The following is an 18910-nucleotide window of genomic DNA, read 5'->3' on the forward strand; positions in this document are numbered from 1 at the left end:
GAGTTTTTCGTTTGTTCCTGTGTATTCCTTTAGTAAAATGTTTATCTTTTTACAACTATTAATAGGGCCACAGGTGATTTTTTTTAAACCTCGAAGCCCGTAGCTGCTGAGGAGCTATGGCTGCGCTCTAGACGTTGAGTGTCTCCCATCATGTGCCCTTCGGGATACTTGTACTTGTTCAGAGCAAAACTGTCTTCTCTGTAAGTCCTCCACTCGAAAATGTTTCAAAACCAGTTTCTTGTACGTTTCACAAGAAGAACAAAACAAAGGACTGTAAGCACAGAATTCTCTTCTCCCTTCTCCAGGGTCACCCAGAACTCTCCCTCTCTCTGCTCCAAACACAGAGGCCGCTTTTAAGGCCCCAGGCCCAGCTACATCACTGCAGCAACACGGCCCCACTGCACAACCGGAGACAACGCTTCTTTTCTGGGTTCCACCTCCCGTTCCCCCTAAAACTGTCCTCCAGGCTGCCTCCAAGGAGCTTACATTCTACTGAGAGAGGACAGTACACAAATAATAAACAAGAGATGATTCAAAATAAAGAGGGTGATGGGAAGCTACTGAGCAGTCAGAGAAGGCCTCTGGGTAGAGAATAGCAAACGTGCCATCGGCAATTTTGTCGCCTTCCAAGGACTTCTTTAAGGTCTTGGCTGGTACACTACCTGCCTCATAGGGTTGTTGTGAGAATATTTATCTGAAGTGATTACTTAAGACGATTCCTGCAACGCAGTATGTGTTCTGTGAGGCACAATCCATCACTAACATGCCGGCTGGCCCTATTACTCAGGGTTTGTGTGTGGGAATCTCCCCCCGAGATGTGAGCCCCCGAAGGTTCACGGGTCTTTTCTTTCATTCATAATGAATCCATATGAAGACGCTTCTAAAATCCCAAGCGCAGTGCTAAGCCCTGGGGGATATAAACGACTAAGGTGTAGTGTGCCAACGCCCAACAAAGAATCTTCTAGAACCCTCCAGATCGTTTTTTACCTTCTGGGATCAGGAGCACAGGCAGATCATTGGACACCGGGGCCGGCACCCTCCTATGGGCTCACCCTCCCATTTAAACAAACAGCCCACTCCCGGGGGGGTCGCCTCAGAGTTGTAACTCTCTCATGTGCAAAGGGACAGACACACGCAGCATTACATAATTATTTTTAATGTCCACAGCTTATGATACAGAGGCCAGAGCCTTCTCCCAGAATGAAGTTTATAAATTCTCAATCGGCTTGTGAGGCCAGTAGGGATACTTCTTTTTGTCCAATTTGGTTTCTGGGAAGACTTCATTCAAATCCTCTATGGTCATCTGATCAAATGGAATTATGTTCCTCATCTTCTCCAGCTGGAAGGCAGGCAAGCATGTCAAGGTGAACAGGGCTGCTTACAGGAACAAGTATAAAGGACACATGGACAAAAACTAGCAGGGGTGGAAACGGGAGGGAGGTGGGGAGGGGTGGGTGGGTGGGTTGGGATGGGAGTAAAGGACAGAAAACTGTACTCGAACAATGATTAAAAGTAGAAAAAGAAAAGAAAAAAAGGGGGGGCTGCAGAGATGCAGAAAAGAACCCCCCAGGCAGGTCACTGCCGCTAGGTGGAAGAGGAAGCCCATCCCAAAGGCCAGAGCTCACCCTTACCTCTTTCTCGTATTGCTCGATCCTGGTCTTGGAGAGAGACAGAAACTCGGCACAGCTCTTCACCTTCAAAAGAAGGGAGAAACTCCGTTTTGAAACCAAGCTCAACTGTGCTGACCCTGAGGCTCCCAAGGTCTGCGAAGTCGCAGAGCCGGACCACTCTCTGTGCCTCGCTCTGAAGAACTCACAGAGAACGCCGTGACTACTGGGGGAAGCTCGCTCTGGGGGGCGAACTACAGCTTTGCTAAACGCACAGTGCGGCACATACAGGAGGACCAGCTTGGGACGGCAGGCCCGGGGCCCCTCCGCGAGTCACTCGTCTAGGCAGCCTGCGCCACGCCGGTGCTTGCGGGGGCTGGGTACCGACCGGTCAGGATGAGCCGCGGGACCGCCAAGCCAGACCACCCCTCGCGGGAGCCACCGGGGCTCCGACATCTGGCCTTCGGTACTTCCAGGCGCATCATTCGGTATCTGAACACCACCTTGGACCGTTTTCCTACCCAACCCCCTAGCTGTCCGTCAGGGCACAACCGACACGCAGTCAAGCGCACATGCTTAAAGAAGGCCAGGTGTGACGTATGCGCTCACCTGTGAAACCAGCCACGACCGCGAGAGAAAGCACATTGAACAGCCCCCTCCCTCCGGTTCCCAGGCAACCGCGCAGGCTGCATTTTCTCGAGTTTCATTTCCTTGCTCCTTTTAGCACACTCTACCCCAGCCCAGGGACTGAGAAATATAGCGCCGTCGGGAATTAAGAGGATTTTAAAATCCGTAACAGCCCCCACTACTTACATCTTCTTTTTCTTCCGCATCCACCAGGGCACTGTACTTATCCTCTGGCACAGGAACCTTCAGGGCGTTAAACTGCAAACGCAGGCACAGGGAGCTGTTGTTAATACACCCAGGAGCCCAAAGGGAGGGCTGCCAGTCCTCACCGAGCACGTAAAAACACACTCCCCATTCCAAGAGGAAGCCAGGATGAATCCGGGCTGCTGCGGTGGAAACAATGCTAAGCCCAGGAAAGGGAGACGGAGGTGCTTCCCGGCCCCGCCCACAACCGGCTGCACACCTCGGACAAGTCTCTATGACAGTGAGCTTCATCTGAAAGGGACAGCTGGACCGGATGGCCTCAGAAATAGCCTCCTAGAACCTCTGATTTCTAAAGAAACTCTGGTTTCTTTTAAGGGAACCCCATCCCTGTGGACGAGGTGGGAGTACTGATGGCACAAGGGAGACAGAGACGGTCTCCGGAGAAGACCGCTTCGTGCTGGGGCCCAGCGCTCAGCACCGTCCCCGGCGGAGCGGGCCCTTGACAGGCTGACAAGAAATTACAGCCACAGGAGACAGTGAGGAAGGCAGCACAGAGACGGGGGGAAACAGCGAAAGAGGAGAAAAGATGTTAGTTTCTCCCAAGGGTGAGATGGCTGGGAATTTTACCTAGACAGCCCTCCGGCCCCTGATCAAGGCCATCCTATACTCTTCTTTTAGATAAGAACCTGCCCAATGAACAGACCCTGAGTCCCTTGTGTGTATTCATTCTATTCACCTTTAAGTCAACTAATGCAAGACCTGTGGCCGCAGCCCCCTCTCCTGAGCTTCCTTTGGGACCTGAGTGTTCATTAACACCACCCTGCCTTCCTTGCTGTGAACCTGCACGTGGAATCATCTGCTCTCCCCCCGTCCCAGCCACAAGCCACGTTACAAGACCAGCGCTTTGGCTGCCCGAAGTCTCACCTTCTTCTCGAAGTCGTCTACCAAGCCGGCCTTCGCTATATTGGCCTTGTAGTAAGCCCAGTCAATAGCAGGGGGCTTCTCAGGCAGAGTAGCCAACCTGCTCACGTGGAAAAGCAAAAGTTAAGATTGTTCTCTGAGCAACCGAAAATTCACACAGTAATAATTTCCCTGTTCCTTATTCCCACAGCCTGGACCTATCACCACACTTTTCTCTAGGAGGAAGAGCACAGGAAGGCAAAAAAAAAAAAAAAAAAATCCTACTTTCATCTGGTAACTTGATACATGGGCTTCCTCACAGTTTCTGGCAGAAGAGCCTCAGAAAGCCCAAATCACACATAACTGCACGTCACTGCTCTGTCTCCACGTATGGGGCAAGTTAGGAGGCTCCCTCTCAGGAAGGTACTGACCTGGAGGTGAGGGTCTCATTCCAGGACTTCAGGGAGTTAGCAATGGCCTTCTGGTTTCGGGGTATTATCTCCCCAAAAGCTACCCAGTCGATGGCTTTCAGAGCAAGTTTTCGCCCAGCCATCTTGAGATCCTAGAAAATGAAACAGCTCAGATCAAAACGGGGCTCTCGGAGAGAATTCTATACAAGTCGTCTTACGAACAGGAAGTGCTTTAAGAAACAGATCAGCGTCCTCGAGTGAGTGGTGGGTATAGCAACTACAGAAATTAGGATTGCTAACTCAGAAAAGGGGGACACGCCAGCTTTTCAAATTCAAGGTGTACGACCTGGCACAGAACTGTGTTCTCTCCCCCTAAATGTCCCTCCTCCCATTCCGTGACTCCTAACTCAGCCTTCAAAGCCCAGCGCTCTGGTGTGTGTTCTCCACGTACCTTCGGAAATACTGCTAACGCGTAACACTCACGCACTGCATTCGAGTTAGCAATTTATTCTAAATGCATTTCCACCGCGACTGTTTTATTCACCGATTCTCCAGGGCACAGAACTGTACGCACCTAAGTTCGCACAAGGTGTGAACAGCGCAGACTCCAGACCAAAATTTCCTCACCTGAACATGGCGCTAACATCAGCCCTGCTGTTACCTGAGCCAGCTGTTCGAAGGGCCAAATGGAAACTGCACAGCCATTCGCCCTACCGTCTCAGGCAAACGGAAGGGGCTCCTTACTCCCTGTCTATCAGATTGGTAATACACCTGTATTCCTTATTCACGTCTGAATTACCCCTGCAGCACCAGCACATGCCCGGAGTGTAATTAGCAACACCCTTAAAAGAGGTATTCAGTATACATATGAATGTGAGAAAAGAGGGAAAGTAATTACAGCCATTTTTTTTAAACCCAAGACAGAATAAAGTAAACTCGCCAAACTAAATAATAGCGTCAGGCCTTAGTTGAAAAGCTGAAGTGTCAACGGCCTTGACAGGCCACGGGGCGGATCACAGGGGAGGTGGTAGCAGCTCTTCCCCAGGATCGTAGAGAGAAATTGTCCAGCACCTGCCCCTTCCTTCCCTGCCCTCCCAGGATACCTTGGGTTTCCCGGAATGGAGGCGAGGGGCAGGTGCCTTTTAAAGACATCGGAGGAATAAGCTTCCTTACAGACACCTTTCCAAGCCCCAGTAACAGATAGGCCTCGTAAATGAAAGGATTTTGTCTATTATTTATTGCTGAACCCCCAGCGCCTAGAACCGGTCACGCACCCAGGAGGGGCTCAAGGACTATTTGCTGAAGGGGCAGAGGAAGCCTGCACTTGAGAAGCTCCGAACGGTCCACGCGCTGCAAAACTGGGACCCTCGGGAGGCAGGGGAAGGCGCATCAAGTTATGTAACTATCTCCGGGTAAGTTTCTCCAGCCCCCAACCCGGACTGCTTAATCTGGGGGCGGACTGGACGAGACAGGCTTTGTGGAAGCCCCTAAGTCAGAGGCGACCCGGCTGCAGTCCGGCCCCGGCGACCTCTCGCGCGGGCCAGGGAAAAAGGAAGGAAGCGCGGAGCGAAGCGGCAGCAGCTACGGCCGGGGCCCCGCTTCAGCGGGGCAGCCGCAGGACCCGACGTCCTAGGCAGGGTTGAGACAAGGGTCGGCGAAAAATTTGGAGGCGAAAAAGCAAAGGAACCCGCTGGAGGCGGACCCAGCGTCCCCAACCCTACTCACCTTCACCGACCCCGGCGCCCCACAGGCCACAGCAGCAAGTGACGGAAGCGGGTCACCGGAAACTCTCCTCTCAGCCAACCTTCAACCCAGGGGGCGGGCCTCGCGCCACTAGCCAGCCGCTGGGATGGGGCTCCGCCCCGGAAGTCCCGCCCCCGGGGCGGGCACAGCGCCTCCACTGTGCGGGTCCCTGAGTGCTGGTTGGGGGCGCTCCCGTCCCTCTCCCCGGCCCCACCCCCGCCGATGGGCCGGTCCGGCTCTCCCTGCCGAGAGATGGGCCGGCCCGGCGGCGCGCGGGCAGTGGCGGCGGCGGCGGCCCAAGATGGCGGAGCTGCAACTGGACCCGGCGATGGCCGGGCTAGGCGGGGGTGGTGGGAGCGGGCTGAGCGACGGGGGCGGCCCGGGCCGCGGGCCTCCCAGCCCTCGCCCCACTGGCCCCACGTCCCGTGGGCACGGCCGCCCGCCCACTACCGCGCAGCCGCTCGAGCCGGGTCCCGGACCCCCCGAACGGGCAGGGGGCGCCGGCGCGGCCCGCTGGGTCCGGCTGAACGTGGGCGGCACCTACTTCGTGACCACCAGACAGACCCTAGGCCGGGAGCCCAAGTCCTTCCTCTGCCGCCTCTGCTGCCAGGAAGACCCGGAGCTGGACTCGGACAAGGTGCGCCCCGCCCTCGGGCGCGCCCCCGGCCTTTGGACCCCTCGTTTCTTTTAGGCGCGTCCCCAGATTCCTGCGACACGCTCGTCACAGGCGGGCCTTTGAAGCCGAGACCCCCTTTCCCGACCCTTCCCCAGCCAGGCAGCTATTCTCGCCCATCCTCAGGCGCTCCTAGGGTTTCTCTCTGACCCCACCCTTCGTTTGCTTCTCAGCGATTCGTTGCCCAGACTGACCACCGGCACCCATGACAACCCACTCCACACCCATCTCCCAGCCCCTCAGGTCAGCATGAGTTTTCCCCTGGCTTCTTGTCAGCCCCTCACTGCATGTGCCAGATGCATCCAGAACTGGGTCAGGGTGAGCTAAGGCATCCTTGTAGCTTCCTCGGACTTCCTCCAGGACCCTCTGCTTTGGGTGAATGCCTGGGTTGCAGGATGGCTTCGACAGACAGCCGCGGGAAGTGCTTCTCGTGACAGCACACTTCTTCCCCGTGGTCGTGGTCCCAGAGCTCGTGTCTAGGAACAGCCACTGTTCGGGGTCCGTATCTGAGATCAGATGCATTCCCTGGAAAGAGGTTACCGTTTCCAGTGCAAACCTAACACCACTGGGTTAAGACCCAGGAAAAATGAACACGAGAATGCTGTTGGGCAAGATGCGTGGCTGCTACCCAAATTGGTGAGAGGACCCGAGATACTTAACCCATTTCCAGTTTGAACTGTTGTTTGAGTTTTTTTTTTTTAACTTGACACGTTCATCTTTTCGTTCCCAACGTATAGGGATTGACCATTGCTCACACCACCGGTATCCCACATAGTGTTCAGCCTGTTACCTTGAGACCGTCTTGGGGTTGGGTGAAACTGATTTTATTCGTCTTTTATCTCTCTTCTAATAAATCTTAGGTTGCTGGAAACCCGTCCTGCCCTAACTTTAAAGTAAAGAGATTCCCAAACCCTTGCTTATAGGGGAGTGGTTTTTTATCGGCCCAGTCTGCCTTATTGCAGTAGAAGCCCGTTTATTCTTATTTCTTTTACTGTAAAGATGAGTAGGGTTAAAGCTGCGGACAGCCAAGTCCTGGCAGTGCCAAGCTTCCTCTTGGCATGGAGCTGGGGTATGTGAGGTACAGCTGGCAGTGCAGACTTCCACTGATATTGGCCTTGAGCTCAGGAGTGCTGCCAACTAAACAGGTTTTCTCAGAATCAGGAATGTGATTTAGGAGCAGTAGAGAATTGAGCATGTCCGTCTCAAGCAAAGATTTAAATCCTGCAACTAGAGCATTCTGTTCCTCCCTTCCTTTATAGCAAATGTCCCACAGAAGAATGTCGGTACTTGTTTCCACTTAAATATTTTAGGAGTTCAAGTAAACGCCTAGAATAGACGATACAACTGTGCATCCAGAACCCCCTACCCGGAATGATCTCGAAGTACGAGATCACAGCGCTGGCCTCCTTGCCAGTGGTTCGTGATGTCTGCATATCACTCGCCCTCCTTCTAACGCACGGTGACGGGTGTTGAGACCCTGTCCTGACCTGGTCTCAGAGCTCCACGGTGACACCCTTGTGTTTGGTTGGCAGGACGAGACCGGGGCCTACCTGATCGACAGGGACCCCACCTACTTCGGTCCCATCCTAAACTACCTCCGCCATGGGAAGCTCATCATCACGAAAGAGCTGGCAGAAGAAGGTGAGGACGAGGTTTGAACCAGGCGTTTGCAGGCTGACTCTGTTTCCCAGCTTTCACTTCGGTTTGAGACTTTTCTCAAGCTTCCGCACAGGCGTAGTGAGGGTTTACGAAGGTGAGCAGGGAGCCTCCAGGTACTGGCGGCGTCTTCGGGAGTCTCGTTTAAGGGAGCCCCGTCGGGCTCCGTTCATCCTCCTTAACGAGACGGAAAACGGATAGTGCAGCTTCGCTGACAGCTGCGGGAATTTTTTCCTGCACTGCGTCGTTGTCGGGAGCCCTCCTTACATTCGCCTCTGTGCTAGCAGTGAGAGTCCAGAGCCTGGAGTAGCGCATTCTGACATCCGGTTATTTAGATTTTCCATTTTAGTTTGAATTTGCAGCTGTAAGAACATTATAAAAGCTTGGCCTCGTTTCTTTTAAGGCTGGTCTCATGCCTCCTTGTAAATTTTTTCAGCTGACCTAATTCATTCTGCACTCCGTTGTCAGGTGCATCATCTTTGGTTTTTAGGGCATTGGGGCTGTAAGTGGGTCTACATATCTTTCTGAAAGTCTTGACTCGGTCTCACCGCAAATGGGGGCCTGTCCCTAAACCCAGCGCACCCCGACCGGGGAGTGTGGGCTCTGAGGAAGAAGGCTGGAATGGCTGTGTGAGTTAATGAAGCAGCTGCAAAACACTTCTGTTGCAACCGGTAACAAGAGGACTCGCTCGCTCTCTTTTTTCAAATGCCCTCTTTAAAAAAGTAAATTAAACGCATACAGAAGCAATGGGCATAGCACAGTGAATTCCGCGCACCCACCATCCTGCTTCTACGATTGCCAACTCGTGGGTAATTGTGCTTGAAAAGAGGAATCTTAAGCATCTCTTCTAATGCCTTTTTAGAAACTTTTATTTTGAAATAATCTCAAGCTTAGAGAAAAGGGCAATAGTATAAAGAACTCCCTTTACCCACGTTCACCAATTTTTAACTTTTTTTTTTTGGTTGTATTTGCATTGTCATTCATTCATTCTCCCTCTCCTCCTGCCTCTCCCCTCCCTGCCCCTCCCGCAGTTTTATTCCTGAACCACTGAAGGATAGTTTCCAGACTTCACCCCTTAGTGCTTCAGTGTGTACTTCCCAAGAACAAACATTTTCTCTTACGTAACCACAGTGTGGTTGACAAACTGAGGGAATTGAACATTGGTGAATGTTTTACCTGTAGCTCATTTCCCAGTTACGTCAGCTGTGCCCACAGTGACCTGTATGGTAAATCGTCTTCCTGGGACAAGATCGCACGGCCCACTTAGTTGTCCTGTCTGAGGTCTTTGCTTTTACTCAGTACGGGATTCTTTCCGTGATCTCTTTTTATCCTGTTCAGATATAAGCATTCTGTTCAATTTGGTCCCCGCACATTTACCCACACAGCCCACCCCGGTCATTTTTAGGGCACACTGCAAGCTCGGGTAAAAGTTGCGAGCTCGGGAGTTACCCGTTGGGATGAGCCCCGGGAGCCACGTGACGCACGGGAAAGGCGCCGTGCAGCCGACGGGCAGGGACAGGGGGAGTCAGGGAAGGTGCCGGTGGGACCCTGAGGGTGGGACGGAGTACACCGGGCAGACCTTCCTCTCTGGCTCCTGTCGGGGAGGAGGTGACAGCAAAGACACGTTTCCCAGGCTGGGGGAGGCCGGGCCTGCATTTGGGAAATGCTGTGCTTGGCAAGCGAGTAAACCGCAGCCGCCTTGCCGCCCGCCCCCGGGGCTTCGCCCACGTCTCTAACCGCCGCCCGGTCCTTGTTGCAGGTGTGCTCGAAGAGGCGGAGTTCTACAACATCGCGTCTCTCGTGCGGCTGGTCAAGGAGAGGATACGGGACAATGAGAACAGAACCTCACAAGTAACGGGTTTTGGACTTCCGTGGGGGAACTGCCCCGAGTGGCTCCCTGCCCGCGCGCCCGGCGTGAGCAGGAAAGGCAGGCCTGCCCCCAGGCCCGGAGGCCAGTGTGGAGGCACCATCCTTCCGCCAGGCAGACACCTGCACTCCCCCAGACTAGTGCAGAACAAAGACGCAGGGGAGACGGGGTAGCAAAGGAAACGAAACAGCCTCGTGTCCCTTCAGATGAACGGGGAGGTGGCGGCTGCCCGCCATATGGCGGCGGGAGGGGCCCGCGGCCCTTCGGGGCCCGCACCTGTTCTCCGGGACAGAACATCTGTCTCCCGCCACGGGGAGACCGGGCCGAGTCCTGCTTCCACCTGCCGGCTGCTCTGGAAAGGGTCAGCCTGGAAGGTGTCAGCACGTCGCACCCGGCCCCCACCAGCCACCTGAAACCGGGCCCTTGGCGTAGACTTCAGGAGCTGCCTGTGAACCGTGCTTCTGAGAAAATAACACCAGCTTCTGTGTTTATCGTGAAGCCTAGATTCTGATACTAACTCAGTAGCCACAGTAACAAAAGTGAAGCACGCAGTTTGCCACCCAGTTTGAGAAGGGGGGACAGGAGGGCGCACTGAGCTTATTCCACGTCCCGTCACCCATCCACTGTGTGTCTTAAGTGGCCACAGTAGCTTCCGTTAGGCCCTTGGGATTCTGTGACTACTAGAAATGCCGTGCCTTCAAGGAGCCTGGGGTCCAGCGGGGAAGCAGAGGCTCCCTTTCGTGTCATTAGGTTCTGTGTGTCGTACGACCACGGTAACGGGACGGTGGGGCCGGCCTCCACCCTGCCCGCGCATCCTGCAGCGTGGCGTGCCTCCTACCCCGCCAGACCCTGGTGGTGGGGGCTTTCCTGAGAGCTGGTCTGCAGCACGTGGGGCTCCCCTGTGATTGTGAAGAAGGCGGAACGTTTCTTTTTCAAAGTAAAAAGTAGCTCCTCGCTTCCTCTGCGTTAGGCTTTATGTATCAGAGTGTTCTGGCTCTGAGTGGGTCGTCTGGTTGAGTAGTCCACACTTTTCCGATAAGAAGATGAGTGAATTCTTGTCATGCTGCCTCTCGCGGCTGGCCAAGGTGGGGAGAAGGGCGTGCCCATTGAGTTGTCTCGTCTGCCGGTCAGGGATGCTTCCCCGGTTGGCTTGCAGCCTGCCGGCGACAGAGGGTCCCGTGTGGCCCGGCCTTTGCCACCTTGTGTTATATCTCCACGGCAACTTTGCCTGTGGGGGAGGTTTAAGAGGTTAGACATTCGGACAATCTGACCTTACCCTCAGTTTTCCGTATTCCAAAAAAAGCTTTTGCTCAGTACAGATTTTGAGGGTGGCATGAATTATGTATTTTGAAACCATTCAAATCACAGTACCTGAACATTCTAGTTCATGCCATTTGGCTGATTCCTTGAGAGCGTTGTAAGGCTTTTATCTGATGACGGCAATTTAGGTCATTAGTTCCAGGTTCTGAAGGCTCGGGGATTCAGACCCGGTTGGAAGCTTTTTTAGTCCAGGAATGTCAGGACCTTTTTGATGTTAATTGGTCTCTCTGTCTGTGAAACTCTCGAAGCAATGATCTGATGTTGTTCAAAGGTGCCCGTTTTTGCTCTTGTTGTACGTGGCTCTCGGGTGACGCTGGCTGCGCGCGGCTGTCTCTGTCTGTCCCCTCAGACAGGGTGTCTCCTCTCACTTGTCTGTGCTTGCAGGAGACCCACACGGCAGGTAGGCAGGTGAAGCCCAGAGTGCGAGGTCCCACCCCCCCTTTTCTTAGCGACCTCCCGTCCCTCCCCAGGGCTGCTGCCGTTCTGCCACGGCGCTGTCTCCGAGAATGCTGTTTGCTAAGCGGTCACTCTTGGGATGTCTGAGAGCACCAGCGGTTCACTTTGGGAGAGGAAAATCAAAAAGGCAATACGACATCTTAAATACCTGGGACTGTGACAGTCACAGCCACTGTCGTAGATCTGTTGCGATGCCCTGACGTCTGTGATGCAGAACACCTGGTGGTTTCCGAAGTGTGTGGTCACAGCCACACGTACATTGAAATCTTTAGAACGTTTGTCCTGCCCTGGCCGGCGTGGCTCCGTGGGTGAGCACTGGTCTGTGAGCCGAAAGGTCGCTGGTTTGATTCCCAGTCAGGGCACGTGCCTGGGTTGTGGGCCGGGCCCCTGGTTGGGGGGTGTGGGAGAGGCAGCTGTTTCTCTTGTACAGCGATGCTTCTCTCCCTCTGTGTCTTCCCGTTCCCCTCTCTCTAAGGATAAATAAGTGAAGTCTTTTTTAGAAAAAGATTTGTCGTATGTTTTATGTGGAAGAAAAAATTATTAAAGGTTTATTTATTTACTTATTTATTTATTTTTAGAGGGGGGAGAGAGGGAGAAAGAGCAGGGACCATCCATCATCGGCTGCCTCTGGCCCGCGCCCCAGGTCTGGTCATTGGCCAGGGTGACTCCCAGGACCAGGGAGAGGCTGTGCTCACCCCTGTGGTTTACAGGAGGGGCAGGCATGAACCGCCAGGCGAAGAGAGAGACGGGGCCAGGGAGGTCTGGAGGGTCCTGGCCCAGGAGCCTGTCCCTGGGCGGCAGGGTGCGTCTCCCGCCAGTGCCCGGGTGTGTTCGCCAACTGGGCAGCTCCCTGAACTTCGTTGTTGAGGGGGTTTTAGGGACGTTTTGTTACAAAGACTTGATTGACTAAGCCATTCGTCATTGGTGATTGGTTGTTGAAAGCAGTCGCCGGCCCCTGTCCCCAGGGTAAGTCAGGAGATGGGACCGGAAGCTCCCTCCCCTCAAGCTTGGTCTCTCTGGTGACCTGTCGCTAGCACACAAAAGACACGTGTCACTCGGGAGGTGCCAGGCGTTTTAGATGTTCTGTGCCGCCAGGACCCAGGGGTGAGAACCGAGGTCTGGTTTGTGCTGCCCTGCCGGCCGGCGGCGGGGGCGTGGCCACGGCACACGGGGCGCTCTCGGGCGGCGTGGGCAGAGGGCGGACTCGGCTTGAACGTCTGCCTGTGGTGGGGTTTCTGTTCAAGGTGTCATTCCCGCGGCAAGGCATCGCGCTCAATAAGCCCAAGTATAATCTGCGTTTTCAGCGCGGGCGTCAGAATGAGCACCTTAAGAAAATGTGGCTTTCTTGTCCAGAGTAATTTTACTCTATTTTCTGTTTAGAAAACAGATGAAATCTAAGTGCATAGTCCATTCTTCCGCACTTTGGAATCGCAGTCCCCACTGAGACCCTGCCCTTCTTTCCTCGGACGCGCGTTTACTGGGAAACTGGTGCCGCTTGCGGTGGGTGGGGGAGGGTGGGGGGGCGCAGCTGCAGAAGAGACGCACCAGGCCAGCTCCGGTCGGGGCGGCTGGTGCGGCCTCACCGAGGCGGCGGCTGCGCGTGGCCGTGTCCTGGCCTCTCCCCCAAGTCTGCCCCTGGTTGTTGCAGGGCCCCGTGAAGCACGTGTACAGAGTCCTGCAGTGCCAGGAGGAGGAGCTGACACAGATGGTCTCCACCATGTCCGACGGCTGGAAGTTCGAGCAGGTACGTCCCCCTGCCGGCGGCCCCCGCGTCCCCGCCTGGGCGTCCGCACGCCTCAGACATCGCCCCCGTGGGGCTCGTGGGGGCCCCTGTGGTCCTGTGCAGAGGCGGGAAACGGGAGCTGCTCCGTGTGGACTGTGTGCTCTGCAGTGCAGGACGAGTTGAGAGTATTATCAGGTCTCCCAGCCTCGTGTCCGAAGTTTCCACTTGCTTGTGTCCAGAGGGAGCCCGCCGGCCGGCCAGCTTGTTCAGGCCTGAGGCGCCTTCCTCTCTCTGTGGCTGCCCTCCCTTGAGGAATGGTTCTCAGAAGGGCCTGTTGACACCTTCTGGAGTAACTGCCTAAGGAGGAAGCCTTTCCTTGCCCAGAGCCAGAGCTTTAGCGTCTGACCGCGTAGGTAAACGCAGAGCAGAGCGTGCTCGTCGCCCTCAGGCTGCGGATTCTGATCTCCGAGCTTTGAGCTTTGTACTGGGGACAGGGTGCCTGGACAGATGCCCAGACGCCCAGGGAGGCAGGGTTTTACCGCTGCCTTCCACCAGATGGCAGGCTCGTGCAGCTGGTCGGTCATTGCTGAAACCCCCGGGCTGAGCGCCACGGAGCCAGTGCCTTGTTACAGCTGCGTGTGGGCCGTGCCCGTCTCTGTGTGCGTGTGAGCGGTCACTGGACTGTCACCGTGAACCTGCCTTCTCAGAAGTTCCCCTTTGTGCCTCTGTCTTCAGAACCAGCCCTGGCACTCCTCCCACTGCGCCCCCACCGTGGAATCGGTTCTGCCCGTGGGCGGCCTCCTGGTCGCTGGTGGGTGCAGGCGCAAATGCTGCAGAAGTGTTTTACCCGATTAAAGTCTAAGCGAAGGATACTGTCAACACTTTTTTTAAAGTGTTCTTTGTGAAACCAATGAAAAATGTGTATCTTATTTTGCTCGTCTCATTAACGTCCTGTGGGGCCGAGGTGTGCCCCGGTCACTCCATGGCGGGGATGAGGACGTTACAGCGCAGGGCAGCCGCAGCGTCTGCAGCCCGGCCGGGCAGCCAGGCAGCCGGCCCCCGGACTGGAGGCCCCGCGGGCTCCCTGGGGTGACCTCGCTGCGGGCTCAGCTTCCCCTCTGCATGTGTGTTTCATGTTTAGAATTAAAGCCCGGAATCAGTTCGCCAAAAAACATTAAAACCACCGGGCAGCTCGAGGCCCGCGGTGGCTCTTCAGCGGTTCTCCCGGCGCTTTCCAGGGCCTTCCGAGTGCCCGTGTCCTGCCTGGGGCCTCGGCTGACAGAGCGGCCGGCCCGGTGTGGGCGTTCCGGCCGGAGCGGGGGTCCGTTTTGACTCGGAGAAGCATTTCGTTTTGCCTCCGTGTTCGCTAGGAGTGTGGCCAGGTCAGTCCCAGCTGCTGCCCTGGGACGCCCTGGCGAACAGCCGAGACGCGGGCGTCCCCTGGGCCTGAGCGAGGCCCCGGGGAGTCCTTTGCCCCCCCCCCGGGAAGCACAGCCGGAGAGCCCACGGGGGGGCTCCGCTGTGAGTAGCGCCTAGTGTTCTAACGCCGCTGTGTGTTGGCCGCGCCCTTGTTCTCCCAGCTCATCAGCATCGGGTCTTCCTATAACTACGGGAACGAGGACCAGGCCGAGTTCCTCTGTGTCGTCTCCAGAGAACTGAATAATTCCACCAACGGCATCGTCATAGAGCCCAGTGAGAAGGCGAAGGTGAGAAGTGGCCGCACCCCGCCGCGGCTCCCACTCCCTCGCCCCCGGCCCTTCCCCGGGCCGTGCCTGCCCCTGCCCGCCCCTGCCCCAGCCAGCTTCCTGTCCCCTGCGTTTGGGTCTTTCGCCTGGTGCAGTTGAAGTCAGCATGCAAAGAGCGGTGAGAGGGGTGAGTTAGGAAATGAGACCCAGAGTGGGGCCACGGTTTCCCAGCCTCTGTCCGATCAGCGTGGAAAAGAAAAGCTTCTTGCCCCCAGTTACTCCGGGGCCAGAATTCTGAGGCTCGAAGTTGGAAAGTGGTTTGCCTTAATCACTTGAAACTGTTCTCTCTGTTCTTTTCCTGCTTCAAGAGAAAAGGTATTGGTTTCCCTTTGTGACTTCTTGGGTTTCCGAAACCCGTGGTGCGCTGTGCCCTTTGTCCTCCGGTGCGCCCGGACCGCCCCCCCGGGCGCCGGAGGAGTGGGCCCACCGCCCAGCGGGCCGGGTGCCCGGCTAGTCTTTCGTCACAGCCCAGGCGCTTCGGGGGAGGGTGGGGCTGCAGTCCTGCCTTGCTTCCTGGGTCACCGGTCGCAGTACGTCCCCTTCCTGGCCCTCAGCAGCCTGCTTAGCAGCCTCGGCCTAAGAGCAGTCTGTGCTGAGTCCCGGCCTCAGCCCCTGCCCCGTCCTCCACTTCCAGATCCTTCAGGAGAGAGGGTCTCGGATGTGAACCCCAGAAGCCTTGCACGCCCGGAGAGCGGCCCGCCAGAGCACCCCTGTGGAGGCCGGTCCTGCCCCTGTACAGTATCCGAGCCGCTGCAGCGCGAGGCTGAGCCTGGGCCCCCGTGGAGAGTTTCTGGTCAAACCAAAGGAACCCGCACCCCACCCACAAGCCGAAGACCGATGCAACTTCTGGCCGCAGAGCACCTTGTCAGAAACCGGCTTTGTTTTCCTACCAGTGTTACAACGAGTCCTTACAACCGCGTCTGGGCTGGGCTCCCAGTCGGAGCCCCTGTGGGGAGTTGGGGGGAGGACGGCCTGCCCGCTCCTGGCCCCTCCCGGAGCCTCGGGGGCCTGGGGGCGAGCGAAGGCGGACTGTCCCCGGGCTGTGCCATGCCTGCGCGTGAGGGCGCCCCGGCGGGCGTCGGCAGCCGGCCGCTCCGTGACTCTTTCCCTTCCTTCTATGCATCACAGACTAATGTAGCAGGTGCACGGGATGCTGGCTTCCACTTGTCGGGCTGCGGCGAGGTTTTGGGAGAAGGGTAGGGTCGCCGGAGTCCCCACATTCCTGTAGACTGAGCTTCTGGGGACGGGGAGGGTGGAGCGGCCCTGGTTGCTGCTGGAGGTCGGGGATGGCTGCCCAGCGTCCGGGGCATTCGGCCGCTGCCAGGCACAGCTCTGCCTCGTTTGTCCCCAGCAGCCCAGGCCCTCGGGCGGCTCCCTGTCTCCCGGGCAGCGGTCTGGGGTGGGCAGCATCCTGGCTGGATCCGGCAGGTGAGAGCTCGGGCAGTTCGTGTGACCGCTTCCGGCCCTTTCCCACCCTCCATGGGCCCGTCTGCCTCCCCGACCTTAAACTGGAAGGAAGGGACTTCGGAAGCGCTGGCGGCTTGGGGTGGGGACGGCTGTTTCTCCCAGAGCAGCCAGCTGTGTCCGAAGTGTTACTTCCGTGACTGTCTCTAGGGAATGCCTTCGGCTGAACGTGCGATACGTGTTTGTGTCTCCCTTGGTTTCTGACCTCGGCGGTCCAGCCCCACAGCCTTGTCAGTGACCCCTGCCGTCCGCACTGGGGTGTGTGTGTGTGTGTGTGTGTGTGTGTGTGTGTGTGTTTGCTGCGCGGTCTGAGGGCTCCCCGCGCCCGTTACCCCACCCCTCGCCATCGCTTCTTTCTGTGGGGTGCCGTGTCCTCGGGGATCAGGCGCTCGTTTGGTCTGGGGCATCAAGGCAGTGACCACAGAGCCTGCACCTCGACCTTCTCGCTGAGCTTTCGAGTCGTGGAGAGCAGCCATGGCACGCACAGGGCCCGGGGAACCCTTGTGCTTTCCCTCGATGACTTGCATAGCGTGGCAAATGGTCCAGAGAAGGGGGGCAGCCCCGGGGACGCTGCACCAGTGAAAGCCACCCCAAGCCACTTGCTCCTGGCTCCATCACAGCCGCGGCCCTCCCTGCTCTGCAGCGCAGCTGCTTGCTAGGTGGGCCCGGGGTCGCACTTTTTGGAAATGAACATAGACTGTGCCAAACGTCTTCTGGGCGTGTGACCTGCCCAGGCCGCAGACTCTCGCTCCAGCCTGTTTCTCTGTGTGTGAAGTAGGACAGAAACGTGTGTACAGGGGTGTCTGCACACCGGCCGGGTGTGCATGTTGGCACCTCAGAAGTCTGGCACGTGCCTGAGACGTTTACAGCTGTAAAATGTTGCCTATAATAAAAACGGTCACCTCTTCCAGAAGGTCACAAGCATCATCATCCCATCATCTTTCAGGAGAGACAAGGATCTCAGTGTGTCGGGGAAAGCTGCCCGAGGACAGGGGCCTGGGAGAGGCACTCTGGCCGATTCGGACGGGGGACGGGCCATGCCTGGCGATCAGCCCCTCCTCCCCGAGCCGGCGGCGAGAGGAGGGGGGCTGGAGGACCGACGTGGGCCCGCCCCCTCCTCCCCGGGGGTGCACCGTCACTTGTGTTTCGGACTCCCCCGTGGGTCCTGTGGAGAGGCCGCGGAACCCCTTGCTGAGGGCTCTGAGCCGCAGGCATGGCCAGATTTCTTCTCTCCTGGAGGGTTGGCTTTCACCACGTTGCCCTCCCCGTGACAGCCCCGTGACAGTTTAAGTTGTTCCAGTGCTCCAGAAATCTCAGGTGACTTGTCTCTTAAGGTTTCTGGAAAGTGTTTCACCCGAACCCTCTACGAACCGAGGCAGTGTTTTCCCCCAAAGCCTTCTCCCCCCGGCAGAGCCTGGCTGGTAACTTCAGAGAGAGGTCTGGCCATTGCCTGGGGGGCGTCACGTGCCCAGGGACCCACGGTCCCCGGCCCCCCAGTGGGGAGTGTCTTCCCGCTCCTTCTCCACCAGGTCCGAGGCCGGGGGCCACGCAGGCTGGGCCCAGGGGCAGCCTGGCACCTCCTGGGTGACCAGCGATTCCGTCTTTTCCCTCAGAACCTGCTCCCCACCCTTGCCAGTGCGGCGGGGCCCAGCCCCTGCGGGGGACTGCTCCTGCGCAGTTTAGCTGGTCTCAGGGGTGCCGGGGAGGGAGGGGCGGGGACGCTGCTGCGGGGGGTGGGCCAGGAGGAGCCCTCCACCCTCCGGCGTGGCCTTGGGTCCAGGTGTCCCTTGTGGATGCCCTTTGTTACTGGTGGTGTGTTTGAAAAGTCTGAAATGTTGACTTTTTTTTTTTTTTGGTCAATAAAGACATTACACTTCTGAATCTTAAGACTTTTGTGTGTGTTTTCCACACCACAAGCTCCTTGGTTCCCCCTGTCACCCCTCGTGATCCTCACGCTGCTCCCCGGAGGAGAATTTCCCCTTTCCCAGCAGGCTTTGCACCAAGCCCTGATGGCGCCGCTGCTGAAACTGCCTTCTTCCCTGCACCGCCGCCGCCGTCGTACTGAATCCCAAGGGACCAGACAGTGCTGAGAAACAGGAGGTGGGACAGATGGGCTGCCCACCAGCGAGCTGGCCGGGAAAGGGACACGGGGAGGAGGGTGAGGTGGTTTTTAAGAGGGAAACAGCCTTCCTGGAAGAGAAAAGTGCCCATGTTCTCTGCAAGGTAGAGGGTGAGATACGTGAACATTCAGTAACCAAGTGAAGGATCCATCACTTAAGGCACCGGGCAGGGTGTGGGACCCCCCAAAAGGCCTTTGGAAGCACCCCCACCCCGAAATAGGAGACGACTGTACAGAAAGGTCAAGGACAAGGCACAAGGTTGTGTCAGCCAGGGCCCAACCAGAGACGGAGACCCCAGCAGTCAGCAGGTGGTGGGGAAGGGCAAGGGCCTGGGGACACTGAGGGGTCCCAGGTGGTGACTGAAGGACACAGTTGCTCCCAGGACCCAGGAGCAA

General features: G+C 57.0%; 2 protein-coding genes across 2 annotated transcripts; one reads left to right on the forward strand and one right to left on the reverse strand.

Moving 5' to 3' along the window:
* Window positions 1-1140: 1140 nt before the first annotated feature.
* On the reverse strand, window positions 1141-5610 carry ATP5PD (ATP synthase peripheral stalk subunit d). Its single transcript, XM_045835963.1, has 6 exons — window positions 5474-5610; window positions 3770-3900; window positions 3363-3459; window positions 2421-2492; window positions 1632-1694; window positions 1141-1339 (listed from the first exon to the last, which is right to left on the reverse strand). The coding sequence occupies exons 2-6, from the start codon at window positions 3889-3891 to the stop codon at window positions 1208-1210; spliced, it is 486 nt and encodes a 161-aa protein (XP_045691919.1). The 5' UTR covers window positions 3892-3900; window positions 5474-5610; the 3' UTR covers window positions 1141-1207.
* On the forward strand, window positions 5598-18276 carry KCTD2 (potassium channel tetramerization domain containing 2). Its single transcript, XM_045835962.1, has 6 exons — window positions 5598-6128; window positions 7697-7805; window positions 9580-9671; window positions 13112-13207; window positions 14767-14892; window positions 15566-18276. The coding sequence occupies exons 1-6, from the start codon at window positions 5598-5600 to the stop codon at window positions 15593-15595; spliced, it is 984 nt and encodes a 327-aa protein (XP_045691918.1). The 3' UTR covers window positions 15596-18276.
* The last annotated feature ends 634 nt before the right edge of the window (window positions 18277-18910 follow it).

This window comes from Phyllostomus hastatus, unplaced genomic scaffold (genome assembly GCF_019186645.2).
Source record: "Phyllostomus hastatus isolate PE091 unplaced genomic scaffold, TTU_PhHast_1.1 phas_contig_210, whole genome shotgun sequence".
Taxonomy (NCBI): domain Eukaryota; kingdom Metazoa; phylum Chordata; class Mammalia; order Chiroptera; family Phyllostomidae; genus Phyllostomus; species Phyllostomus hastatus.

What these genes read in the sequence shown, in the direction of transcription:
- ATP5PD (XM_045835963.1), bottom strand. Translation starts at nt 3,891, where the DNA reads ATGGCTGGGCGAAAACTTGCTCTGAAAGCCATCGACTGGGTAGCTTTT. An exon ending in TAGACGACTTCGAGAAGAAG is followed by an intron (nt 2,493 to 3,362) that starts GTGAGACTTCGG and finishes CTGCGTTTGCAG; the next exon opens with TTTAACGCCCTGAAGGTTCC. An exon ending in TCGAGCAATACGAGAAAGAG is followed by an intron (nt 1,340 to 1,631) that starts GTAAGGGTGAGC and finishes CCTGCCTTCCAG; the next exon opens with CTGGAGAAGATGAGGAACAT.
- KCTD2 (XM_045835962.1), top strand. Translation starts at nt 5,598, where the DNA reads ATGGGGCTCCGCCCCGGAAGTCCCGCCCCCGGGGCGGGCACAGCGCCT. An exon ending in GAAAGAGCTGGCAGAAGAAG is followed by an intron (nt 7,806 to 9,579) that starts GTGAGGACGAGG and finishes TCCTTGTTGCAG; the next exon opens with GTGTGCTCGAAGAGGCGGAG. An exon ending in ATGAGAACAGAACCTCACAA is followed by an intron (nt 9,672 to 13,111) that starts GTAACGGGTTTT and finishes TGGTTGTTGCAG; the next exon opens with GGCCCCGTGAAGCACGTGTA.